The sequence below is a fragment of the Neltuma alba genome, unplaced genomic scaffold, assembly GCF_004799145.2.
Source record: "Neltuma alba isolate B1F8T4 unplaced genomic scaffold, ASM479914v2 tig00011128_pilon, whole genome shotgun sequence".
In the NCBI taxonomy this organism is placed as follows: Eukaryota; Viridiplantae; Streptophyta; class Magnoliopsida; order Fabales; family Fabaceae; genus Neltuma; species Neltuma alba.
In genome coordinates this window covers 221,311-234,157 of record NW_021635864.1, presented here as the reverse complement: position 1 = coordinate 234,157, position 12,847 = coordinate 221,311, and the positions used below count along the sequence as shown (strand labels likewise).

The window sequence follows — 12,847 nt, the reverse complement described above, 5'->3', positions numbered from 1 at the left end:
CTCCGATCTTTTCAATTCCAGCTTCCCATCCTACCAACAAGAATTAAATCTAACAGGAGAGGGTTAATTCATCATAACAGAGCGAATCAAAATTTAAATGCCTATAGAAAGAGTTGTCCATATTTAGTTATTGGCAATAACTCAAATAAGGTTATCTTTAATAAAATGATTAAAAAAATCCCAAAACAAGAGAGGGATGAATTCTGTTTTTTCCTTCACAAATTGACATGCTAGTGGCTTCCTCACTACACCTATTTGTTACAATATTAACCGGTGAAGTTTCTCTGTTACAAACAAGTTTTCAGCATAATTTCACTCCAAAAGCCTCCTTTTAAAATGTTTAGTTCCTAATCCTCCTTCCCTATCCTGAGCTATCTGGTCACAAGAAAGAAGATGCAATTTCATCTCAAGATCATTCAGATTATCCCGTTTTAACAGTACCCTTGAAATCCCATTGTGTGAAAGATTTTGGCGAGTATGTGCAGATATTTCTAGTGGAAATGGTGCCTTTTAGTGTTGAGAAAGTAGCGAATAAGGATGTGCCACGTTTTCCGTCTCCCGTGGTGCCTTAAATGGGCAGGACTCTTGGTTTTGCACTTTTTTCTGTGGTAGTATTGGTCATGACTCATGACGCATCCGGGAGGGAGAGGGTCTCTTGCAATTTCTTTCTGTTATTTGGGGCCATTCGGACTTTTGGGCCTCATGTCAATTATTTTCCCAGTCGCTTTCGCCTGAGGCGTCGCTATGATGCCTTCTCACGTCATCTCCTCCGTTCCAACCTCCAATTATTCCTCCAAAAACGAAAGCTAACGTAAAAATTAATAAAATGAATTTAAAGATTAAAACGAAATTTATGTCCAATCCTTTTAAGAGAAATAAAAAAAATCTTAAGATGTTAAGTGCCAATAATAATTAAGAGTTTTGTTAATTATGGTGCTTGTGACGATGATTGAGCGTGGCTAGGCCTTTGGGGAGAGTGAGAGATGCCTGGAAGATGAAGAACAAGAATCTACGCAGATAAAGGGGACTAGAGAGTTGTGAAGTTATTTTGATTCTTGTACTCGTATCTCATAAACTCTGACCAACGTGCTGTGGTTTCCCAGTAGACAACGGAATCCTCTCCAGGATGCGCTGCTCGAATCATGACCTCATGTTTGGTATCCTCATCATCATTTCCCCTGCTCTCTCTCTCTCTGAAGTTGTTCCTCCCCACACTTTTATTTAAATTTGTGCGTTTAATAAGCCCTCAAGATGATGATATATTCACCCACTCACATATTGTCATCGACTACATACTAGTATAATTTAAAATTTCGATCAGCGACACGCCGTTTGAAAATAGTAAACCCACCAGAAGAGAAAAGGACTAGCATTTTTGGTAGTAGATTCAACAGCTGCATGGAAAGTATTAGAATTCGGGTTCGAAAAAGGAACATGAGTGGAATTATTTAGGGTTAAAAAATGATGAGCAAGACGACAGGGAGAAAGGAGCCCGTGTGTAATAGGACTGAGCAATGAGCAGGGTGGGTTAGCCAGAAGGTTAGCCCATAACCCACCCATTTATGAATAAATAGGTATGGGCTAACCCATAACCCGATAGCAGCCCATTTAGCCAGTATTAAATGGGTTACGAGGCAGCCCGTTTAGGCTGACCGGGTTACGGGATAACCCATTTATTTTTTTTATTTTTTTGTAATTTTTTTAGCATAGTTACTTTGTATATGTAACGTTATGAAGCTGTTAATAAATTTTATATACCAACTAGCAAATCAAATATAAAATAATATCACATAATATCAACCATATTCAATCACACAATATCACTTAGAGTCACAAACAATCAAAGTTTGATAAAATCATAAAAGTAGTCACTAATCATAAAAAGTCTCATAAACTTTAAAAGTTCCAACTTCTACTTAAAGGATAAAATAAAAGTTTAGACAAACATAAAAGTTTGATAAAAGATGAATAAAAAACAATATCATCAATTAAATGAAGAATAAAAATATTTATAAAAAAATTAAAACTTAAACAGACGGGTATGGGCAGCTCAATATCTTGCCCATAGCCCAACCCGTTTAATGGGCTGCCTTATCCATTTAAGCCCGTCTATTTATAATATCTTATTTGAACTAATTGGACTGACTTAAATGGATAAAAATTTCATAGGGCACGGGCGGACTAACGGATAATGGGTTTGTTACTCGTAACTGTAGATGCGGGTGTTTGATTGCCCCGCGATGCCCGAGACTGAAACAAAAATCTGGAGAGTTAGGTGAAAGAGACGGAAGGAATCTCAAGTTTGACAGATCATCGGTATGAATAATATCTGGTAATTCAATTTCATCTTGCTTTCCCCTCCGCCTATAACTTTTCAACAAATCCAACTGTAAGTGGACTTCAAGCTTGCAATTCCCCACTTGCCACTTGGGCGCTGCCAAAAAATAAAAAATTACATGCCAGTAATCTTCACTGTGCAGTAATTATATGGTGGAGGACAAGTTGGGGGAATAATAATTAATAGAAAAGCCCTCAATCCCTATCAAGGGATCCATCAACGCGCAACAAGGCAGGCACTCCATGTGCATACGTGGACGTATATATATGTTTAAAAAAATCGAAAGAGAGAGAAATGCGATTGAATGGATGAATATCGAGAATGGATAAGGAGTTGGAGATTCAGCCAACGGAGAATTGGCTATGAATCTCGGCCCTCCCGTGATCACGTGCCTTTCAGTTTCTTCTGTCCCTTTTTAATCTATCCGTCTGGATTCTCCCAGATCGTATGAATCTGTCTCCATTCATCTTCTTCCATCTCCTTCCCATTTCTTCTCTCTTCTATGTGTCTGTCCATTTTAACCCTGTTCCGTTCCTGTTCCTTTTTTTTTTTTTAAACCAGCTATTCCTGTTCTTTTTAATACTTACCGCATTTATATAAATGATAAATAGTAGTGCAAATATAAATATATACATGTTGTTTCAACGATGGACTAATTGCACCGTGATGGCCAAAGGGAAAAGGCATGGCCTCGTCAGCTCATTGCCACTCATAACGAGCCTTGTGTGATGTATATAGCGTTAAATTGGGGTATCATATCGTATCAAAGTATTCAATGTAAAGTTTCAAACCTAACATCCCGATTAATTAAAAAGAAATACTCTGGGCAAAAAAAAAAAAAACTCCGAAAATGACTCACATGGGCCTGCAGCGCTGGTCCATCCTGCTGACAACCAATATTAATTAATATATTGTTCGTTTTCGCACAGGGGGCAGTATTGTACATCCGGCCCAGAATTCAGGCTTGATCGCTATATACTGTTCTGTACTTCTGTTCTTCTTCTAGTGATAGGAAACTAGCATTAATAAAACAAAAAAAGATTAGTCATATACTTCATTCTTCACGTTTAATATGAAAATTATTATCATTCCTTAATATTCTTTAATATGTACTATCTTTGATCCTAATTATAAAATTTCATTTATAATTTATAAATAAGGTCTTATAATTATGACTGAATGTAATATTATGCAGGTTGTTAAATAATAATGTACATGTCAAAATTCTTACTAATATTAACATCTTCATGTGAAACAATTTTTTAATCAGTTGCTACATATAAATATTTTTTGCAAAAGACATTATGTGGTGTGGATATATACTTGTTGGAAATAGAGAGAGAGATGGAGGGAAAAAAGGCACGATGGAGTCTTTCGATCTTGAATTTTATAGTAATGGACTAATGGATGAGAAGGTGATTTGTGCTTCTTCTCTCGTTAAATCAAATCATCTAACACAGTAACTTTTGTTCTTTTAAATACTATCGTTGTCTTTTATTTAATTTAAGCGAGTTACAAATATAAATGCAATTAAACCCCCCCCCCCCAAAAAAAAAACCTTCATGGAGTGATCCAACCAACTGTCCCTAATTTTTGTTGACCAGAAATCGATTGTCCCTCTTAATTACTCTCTCTGACCTGAAAAGGGGTGGGATAATTAATGAGGACATTTTGTCCAAAACGGACCGAGATTTTTTTTATATTTTTTTTAAGATTATTACTCCCTCCGATCCAAAATATAAAATAAAGTCAACTGATTTCTATTTATCACAAAATCAATTAAAATCAGTTTAAAATAATAAATATGCAAGGTATATAATTTTTTTCCAGATATATTTTTATTAACGAGAGAATAAATAAAAGGAGTAATTAAAAAAAGAGAGAGAGAGAGAAGGGAGGCAAGTAAAACGCATATATTATGGTTAAAATTGAAAAAACAAAAAACATGAAATACTTAAACAAAACCAGAACGTTATCATATAAAAAAACCACACCACTTCAACAAAATTTAACCACAAATAACAACACACTTTTTGTAAGAATTTTTTAAAATTTACTAATTTTAAGTTTTTTTTTTTTTTTCACGAGAGGTTCTCCCTATAACTCGCTGTTATCAGCTCAGAGTTGAGGAATGTGATCCCCAGCATTCCTGCTGCGGCTCTATGGCAGATTTATGTACAAATGATTAGGATTTTAAATTTTTTCTGGTAAACTTTGTATTGTTAGCAGTATTATTTTTAAGTTTGATAGAACAATATTATGCATAATCAAATAAAAAGGTTAAAAATGAGAATTTTTTATATTTGTAACGAGAATTGTTTGAGGGAAGTCCAAAAACCGTCGCTATCGTATGCTTGTCTTTGGAAAAAAAAAAATTAAATGACGACAGATAATCGATTCGAGGTTAACAAAAACAAGAAACCGGAAGCAGCAATATTTGACTGCTTCCCGGATTGAGTCCCACACGTCTCATTCCTGTATAAAGATTCAAAAGCGAATGGAAAAAATTGATACACGTTACGTGGATCATCAATTATCATGGAGGTTTTTTTTTTTTTAAATCAATTTTTTTCTTTTTTTTTAATCAGTTTCTTAACTTTCCATCCATTGCTTTTACTTTTTCTTCTTTCTTTCTTTTCTGAAATGTCCCTACTTTCAGTATTCAGAATGCAGGGATTGAAAGGAAATCAACACAAATTGAGCCATATATGCTTAACACTAGCAGCATTATTTCCCCCCTTTTGCAATGGAGGTCGCATCTTGATTCAGAATTGGGTTCATGAATTCTCACGTTAACCTATACTACTTTCGATGCCTAATACAAGAAATAATTTGATATTTAATTTGGTTATAAATATAAGATTATAATTCACTTTGTTTTTTATATTTATCTTTTTTTTTTAAGGTAGTTATAGTAGTTGCACATATCAAATATTTCATCAAATAGTAGTTGTAAATAATATACATAATTTGTAAAGATATTTTATGAAAGATAACACTTAGTCACAACAAATAATTGATATAATTAATTTTCTTAATATATTCAAATTAGCCAGTTGACTCTTATATTAAAGATCAAATGTAGTATTTTTTTTAGCCAGCTCTATTTAATGTATGTTTTTTTAGCTAGACTATTTAGGCCTGGTTTGAAATCTCATTTAAAGTCAACTATAAACATGTTTTATGTAGATCAAGATAAAACTCTTTTTATATACTTGTTTTGTATTCTACAAATTATAACTGAAAAGTTACTTATAACCCATTTTAAACTGGCCCTTAATTTATACGACCTTCACACTTTACACATGCTTAATCCCGTGACATAAATCAAAAAATTTGACAAGGATTCAACTATTCCATTTTGCATCACACAAGTTGACTTTGTACCCTGACGTTAATGATTCAGTCTCAGAATCTCAAATTCCTTAGTAGGGGAAAAAAGTGAAGCTGTTATGATTTTTTTTCTCTAAAGTATAGGTATCCTCCTATTAGAGGCAATCCTATTCGAGACACTGTTCGGCACTAAATGTGAGCACCTCTCCTAGCGGAGATTCAAACCTTGGTTCACCACGTTATAGGAGACTAGTCCCTTCCGCTAGACCGAACTCCTATTGGTCAAGCTGTTATGATTTTAAATATAAGATTCGCTTTGCAGTAATTTATACTGCAAAGTGAATCTTATGTTAAGAAGCAGTTAACAGAGTATCATAATTAACAAAACACATACATATGCGGAGCATGTATACAGGTAGAATCACAAGCTTACGCTCGGTGATGACAAGCGTATTTTTTCACAAAAGGCTGAAAGGCCCAGTGACTAATTCATGGGCCATGTCAAAAATGTTCCCATGAGGTTTACAAAATGAAGGATACATCTCTTTCAGACAATATGTTCTTTTTGTTTGCGGCGCAAAAAGACAGGATAACTTGCAAGCCCCAGATCTTAGCTCATGTATGTGAAGGCAACAGGAATAATATTGGCCCAAAAACAAGCTGAACTCTGCCAGTGTCCGGTTGCACATTTTTTAAAACCACGGTTTTGATGGTTTTCACGTAAACCCAATGTCTTTTTATAATTATTAATTTTTTTTGGCACATTAAAAATTTAAAATATAAAATGCCATCCACATTAGACGTCCTCACGCCACCTTTAGGATCCCCTTTTATACAAAACATTCAGAACGTGAGATTATTTAAAAAAATTTAGTGTGAGTAATATTAAAAAGTGCATACTCGCTAGTTACCACAAAAAAAACAACTATGGAAAAGAATTGCATGCTTGTTTATGGCACATAAGATTATGGATACAATATTTATTATTCTTCTGGTCTTTAATATAAGACCTATTTAACTAATTTGATTAGATTAAATAAGTTAGGTAAATTAGTTAATTATAAGAAATGTGATACATTTTTCCTAAAATACCATAATCATCTTTCTTAATACCCTATCTTCATTTTCTACTTGATTATGGTTGAGGGAGTATCCATAGGGATAATTTAGAAAAATTGATAAATATAAGAAATGAGTCTTATATTTAAAACTAAAATCAACTCAACAATTGGGTCATATATTAAGAATAGGATGAGTAATATTTTTACAACAATTACAATTATTTATCTTTACTGCTAAAGTGCTAGTGCTAATTTCCGATGCGAAAATGACATTCATTTTAGATGTTCCCCCGCCCCCCCCCCGGATGTACTTGATTTGATCGGGCATCAAACCACATGTTAAGACGATATCATTTGGAGAATTTATGTAAATATTGAAGTGCATTTTCCATCTCTTCATAGACAACGATTTTTAATTTAATATGTATCGCGCAAGATCTGTTTCTGCTTGACATGTATAGCTGAGTTGGAAAAAAATAATAATAAAAGGATAAAGAATAAAAAATAAATTGCAGTTATATGTTATATATATAAATATATATACTCCTCCAGTCTTTAATATAAAACCCATTTAACTAATTTGATTAGATTAAATAAGTTAGATAAGTTAGTTAATTATAAAAAATACGACACGTTTTTCTTAAAACATCATAATCATTCTTCTTAATACCTTATCTTCCTCTTCTACTTAACTATGGTTGAGGGAGTATCTATAGGGATAATTTAGAAAAGATTGATAAATATGGTAAATGAGTCTTATATTTAGAACAAAAATCAATTCAATAATTAAGTCTTATATTAAGGATACAAGGAGTATATATGGCGCGCGCATCATATATTTGGTTTCTCACCACGGTGAAGCGGAAACGGCCGTGACTCCTTAAAATGGTGGATGCTTCCACCATTTAAGGGATTGGAATCAGGCCGAAAAAGGGGGGAAAAAAAGATTGGGATTGGAAACAGAGAAATATCAAAAGTCAACAATTTAAAATCACAGTTAAGCCATAATTATCGATCGTTCTTGAATCCAGTCAAACATCGTAAGCCATGATTTCAAATTAATTCCGGATTTCTTGATTTGGTATTTATTCGTCAACGAGGCATATATTTTGAAATGTCTGAAAAAAGAGGCATATATTTTGAAAGTCCACCCTTCGTCCTTCACAATGTCATGCTACAAGGGAGAGAAATATTCTAAAACCAAGGAGTGGGTGATAGGCTGATAGCAAGACAGAGCGCTTGCTGCGCTGGCTTGCCAGTTGCCGCCAGGAGCTAAAATTCAGAAGACAGACAAACATATGGCAAATTTAGAATCTTAAAAATATAAATAAGTCAATAATTTTTATAGTGAAAAATGAAGCCACAAGTTTGACGTGGAAAACCCATGAAAAGAGAATCGGATCGAATATAACTGACAAAGTAAGAAGAAGAACATAAAATAAAATCGAATCAACGAAAAATTGTAACTTCCCCTGAACTTAATGGTTGACCACGTGTTGACCAGTTGATTTGACGACGGAGCTTGCGTATAAAATCTGCGTTCAGTTCGCACTTAAATCCGCGTTTGCATACCATTGTGGAGTGTCTTAGTGGGCAGCACTCTCGGAGATGCAATATTTCACACTGCACAGCTGGTATTGTTTATTGTTGTCCTTCTGTTGTATGCTCGGTTTTGTTCTGTGTTTATATTTGGTCCAATATGCCATGGCTTCTCCCTCACCCCACCACTCAAACTCATCGATTCCAACATACTGTTCATGGTCTGTGCGGACTACAGATAAAGCTGCCAATCCCATGTCATCCATATGGTACTCTATTTTACTATTTCAGAGGGCATGCCTTCATGTGCGTGTTTCTGCCTTCGAATACTCCGATTTTTTTTTCTTGGTTTATTGACATTTCATCCTTCAACTTTCTTTAACATATATTATTGGCCCCTGAGTTAGTTTATTGCTTTTTTTAATAATTTATTTGACTGTAAATAGTATTAAAGAAGGTGATACTAGTATGATTTTTAAAAATTAAATTACTGTTACTGGTATTAATATTAGTGAACGAATATCAAGTTTGAACAAAGAAGTGGAAAATTGGGCTTTGAATATGAACCCGGGAGTCTCATGAAAGAGAAAAGGAATCCAGGTTTGATTTTGATTTTGAATAATGAGGAATGGGTTTAAGCAAGCTTCCGGTGTCCGGTTAAAGAGCTATCCCGTGGGCCCCACCCACCGAGCGTCCTCAGGCCCCTACCTCCTCATCCCGCATTAAAAGAAGTTAAAGGTCAACTCTGCCTCACTGTCCCCAACTGACATTTCCCTCCCTCTCCTCTCTCTCTCTCTCTCTCCAACGGCTCCTTCCTTGCTTTTGACCCTATCCTCCCTTCCCTCGTCGGTTCCATTTGTCCGTCGTCAACAGTTTTTACCCCTCCTCAGGGACCCACGTTTATTAGACGGTCAATTCCTGTCCGTTTCTGCCACGCGTACCCATTTCATTCGTCATGGCTTTGACCGGCCCCTTCCTTCTCCGCTACTTTTCATTGACAACGCAACCCCTTGACTAAAAACCGCCTTCCTCCTCTAACTTTCTCATTGCTCTTCCTCTTTTTTTTTGTTCTTTTTCCCTCTCTTTGCCTTTCTCCTTTTTCTTTGCCCTTCAATCATTTCTCTTGCTTCGTAAGTAATAAAAGATTCAACCCCATGATTATTCTCCGATGACTTTCTCCTCCTCTATAACCATCTAGCCATTGAAAGAAGTAAAAGGGTCAGTTCAAGTGCACAGAAAAGAAAAGAAAAAAGGAACAAAAGAAAATTAGGATTGCGGGTTCGGTTTCGCTTCTACCATTCATGCTCCTGGATTAATGGCTGTGGAGCTTATATCTGGTTATGGGGATGATAGTTTTGCAGGCAGGACGGAAGTAGACAACACAGTCGCGGTGCAGGAAGCTACGGCTGCGGGCATTCACAGCGCCGAGAAGCTCATGACAATCATTTCTCAGCAGCGCCAGCACCTAGAGGAGGAGGCCTCTAGCTCCCGAGGAGGGCCTTCGGAACTGGAAGTTCTAGCAGATGCGGCGATGAACAAGTTCAAAAGGGTCATTTCTCTGTTGGATAGGCCAAGAATTGGCCACGCTCGTTTCAGAAAAGCTCCTACGACGCAGGTTTCGATTCCTTTTCGCCGGCCGCAGCAGACGCCGGATTCCGAAAACGCAGTGCCTCCTGTTACAGAACTCCAACAGAACAAAACAGAACAACCCTCTGCTTTTAAGGTCTATTGCCCTACGCCGGTTTTGCGTCTCCCACCTCTGCCTCACCAGGCGCACCAACCTTCCCCCTTTCATCGGGCGGAGAAGAAGGATGCGAATGGCAGTGCCCAATTTTCGGCGTCGCCCCCCATTTCCGCTGCCAATTCGTATGTGTCTGCGTTAACAGGGGATACGGATAGTATGCAACGCTCTTGTCATTCTTCGGGGTTCCAAATCATTCAGTGTCAGAGATCACATCAAGGATCCTACATGGGCAAGCCGCCTTTGTGTTCGACTTCTTTAAAGAGGAAGTGCAACTCAATGGACGATGCCGGTCTCAAGTGCGGATCATCCTCTGGCCGCTGCCATTGCTCCAAGAAAAGGTATAGGCGGAGAGCCACCCTACTTTAATAATACGTACACACCATAAACACACACACACTGGTTCTGAAGATGAAACTAGTATGGCTATCACATTGCATTTGTTCTGAGTTGTCGTAGTAATACGGTTTATCGTCTGAGGCATATACATGAGGCAAATTCAATGGATGCAGGAAATCAAAGATAAGGAGAGTAATCAGAGTACCGGCAATCAGCTCGAAGATGGCTGATATTCCGGCCGATGAATATTCGTGGAGAAAATATGGACAAAAGCCCATCAAGGGTTCTCCTCACCCCAGGTATATCTATTCATATTTATACTGTTTTCCACGTTACTATCACAGTGTTGGGTTCACAAGTTCAGTGGCACATAGGGTTTTCTGAAATGCGTTGGGTTTTTGAATTTGGAAGGGGTTATTACAAGTGTAGCAGCGTGAGGGGCTGCCCGGCTCGCAAACACGTGGAGCGTGCTCTGGACGATCCCGCCATGCTCATTGTCACCTACGAAGCTGATCATAATCACTCGCTCGAGGTTGCAGCCGCCGTCGTCCTCGAATCATCCTAGTGCTAGCCCTCTCATTTCCAACATCTGATCCATCAACCTTTCACGAGTTTTGCGCTCCCTGTACTTAATAGAACCTCTATGTTGTTTTCGGTTTTTTCCCTGCGCGAATCAGTGGCCTACCCTTTCCCCATACCATGTCTTTTCTTTTTTCATTCCTTTTCCTTTTGCACTAGTTTCTCCAGAATTACATTACTATAAACAGTACAGATGGGTTTAATACAGTCAAATACTCGCAGCTCCATCACCGTTTTGTTTTATTGCCATCACAATCCAAGGAGTGTAATATCGGATGCTTAGTTTCATTTCGAAGGATATGTTTTCCGTGCAAAAAAAAAAAAAAAACAGAGAGGAAAAGAAAAAGAGCCGGATTTTCAAAATAGAAAAAAGAAAAAAAGAGGAAATAAAGACAAAGCTGTCACCTTGTGTGGATTGGATGGAATAACCAAGGAAAAGGAAATGGAACAGGCAGAGGAAGCAGGAACAGAAATGGATTGAGGGGTGACAGTATTTTTGAAAGAGGGGCGTTAGGTACATGTTGGGTCATGTCGGCCAGATTTCCACGAGAAGAAAGAGTGAATGCATGAAGACAACAAATGTTGGGAATGGATTGGTTTGAACTTTGAAGAGTACGTTTCGTGGGCTGTACGTTAAAGAAAGGATGAAGGAGGAAGGAAGGGATGCGTTTTTGAGAATATATGTCAACAGCTGAAAGGAGTGGGGCTTGTTGACTTTTGAGGCCTGAATAACGACGCACGTAGAGGCAAGCATCCATCCATCCGCAATAGTCAAAAAGTACCGCTTTAAAGAGTTGAAACGTTGTTATGCTGCTTCCTTCCTTCACTCTAATTTGATTGATTTCTCGGCCCTGTCAATGATGTCCAATTGTCCATGTCGCATATTCATTACTGTGATCAATTTTCCAATGGTCCAACCAAATAATTTCCAATTTCGGGGGTGGAGCCAAAATTTGATTATGAGCACAGGAAGATTAAAAAAATATGCTACTCCTTTCAATCTTGAATATAACATTTAATTAAATTTATTGAAATTCTAAAAAGTTATTAAGTTAATTATTTCTTCTTCTTATTCATGTAATATAAAAACTGCGTTTCAGTTTTTTCCTAAAACAGTTCTTCCTTTTTTAATGACAGTGTCGGCCCGGCATTTGTCCGTACATTTATAAATATACCATTTTGTTTTAACAATATCTTTTAATTAAATAAAATAACTGCAATTTAATATCTTTTTTGAAAAAAAAAAAAAGGGAAGAAAGGGAAGCTTGGAAAAGCTATCTTGTCGAATCATGTCTTGATCCTTATTGATCCTGTTCCTGCGCTATCGATATCGTGGACTGCAGAATTTTAGGCAGGACATGGTGGCTATCAAATTAATAGCTTCCTAGAACGGTTTAGATATGGCTTTGAATGTGCCTCTATGTTTTTATGCCTGTTTGTTCGATCATCCCATTGCCTGGTTTTGATGTGCCTGTAAACTATTTAACGTCTTCTTGATGGCTTGGTGGCTTCCACAATCGCGTGATTTTAGGTCTCTTTTTCTACAAAACAGTAAAAACGAGGATAAGGATTAGGATTAGGATTGTACAAATATATTAAAAGAATATTTAATATGAATGAATATTTATTAATTGAGATTTGACAAATTCATATATGTAATGTAGGACTGGGGAATACCATAGAGAAATGTGATATTCCCTAATCCCATTTACATGAGATTGTTTAATCCCATATGACTCTGTTTTTATTGTAAGTCACTTGTATTCTAAATCCGCAAATCAAGAAATACATTAAATTAACCAATTTTTTTTTTTCACATTTACCCTTATTAAAAGTTGATAGAGGGAGAGATGGAAGGAGGGGATGGACTGCATAGGAAATGAAAAGTTGAAAGAGAGAGATGAAGAGGAAGAGAGA

The 12,847-nt window shown here is 36.7% G+C and overlaps 1 protein-coding gene across 1 annotated transcript; it reads left to right on the top strand.

Moving 5' to 3' along the window:
* Positions 1 to 9,221: 9,221 nt before the first annotated feature.
* LOC114761629 (probable WRKY transcription factor 7) lies at positions 9,222 to 11,302 on the top strand. The gene is made up of 3 exons (XM_028951044.1): positions 9,222 to 10,353; positions 10,525 to 10,650; positions 10,763 to 11,302. Exons 1-3 carry the CDS (start codon positions 9,587 to 9,589, stop codon positions 10,914 to 10,916), a joined length of 1,047 nt encoding a protein of 348 aa, XP_028806877.1. The 5' UTR covers positions 9,222 to 9,586; the 3' UTR covers positions 10,917 to 11,302.
* The last annotated feature ends 1,545 nt before the right edge of the window (positions 11,303 to 12,847 follow it).

Bases quoted from the DNA above. Each gene is read 5' to 3' on its own strand.
- LOC114761629 (XM_028951044.1), top strand. From the start codon at position 9,587: ATGGCTGTGGAGCTTATATCTGGTTATGGGGATGATAGTTTTGCAGGC. The intron at 10,354-10,524 runs GTATAGGCGGAG...CAATGGATGCAG, and splicing joins TGCCATTGCTCCAAGAAAAG to GAAATCAAAGATAAGGAGAG. The intron at 10,651-10,762 runs GTATATCTATTC...TGAATTTGGAAG, and splicing joins AAGGGTTCTCCTCACCCCAG to GGGTTATTACAAGTGTAGCA.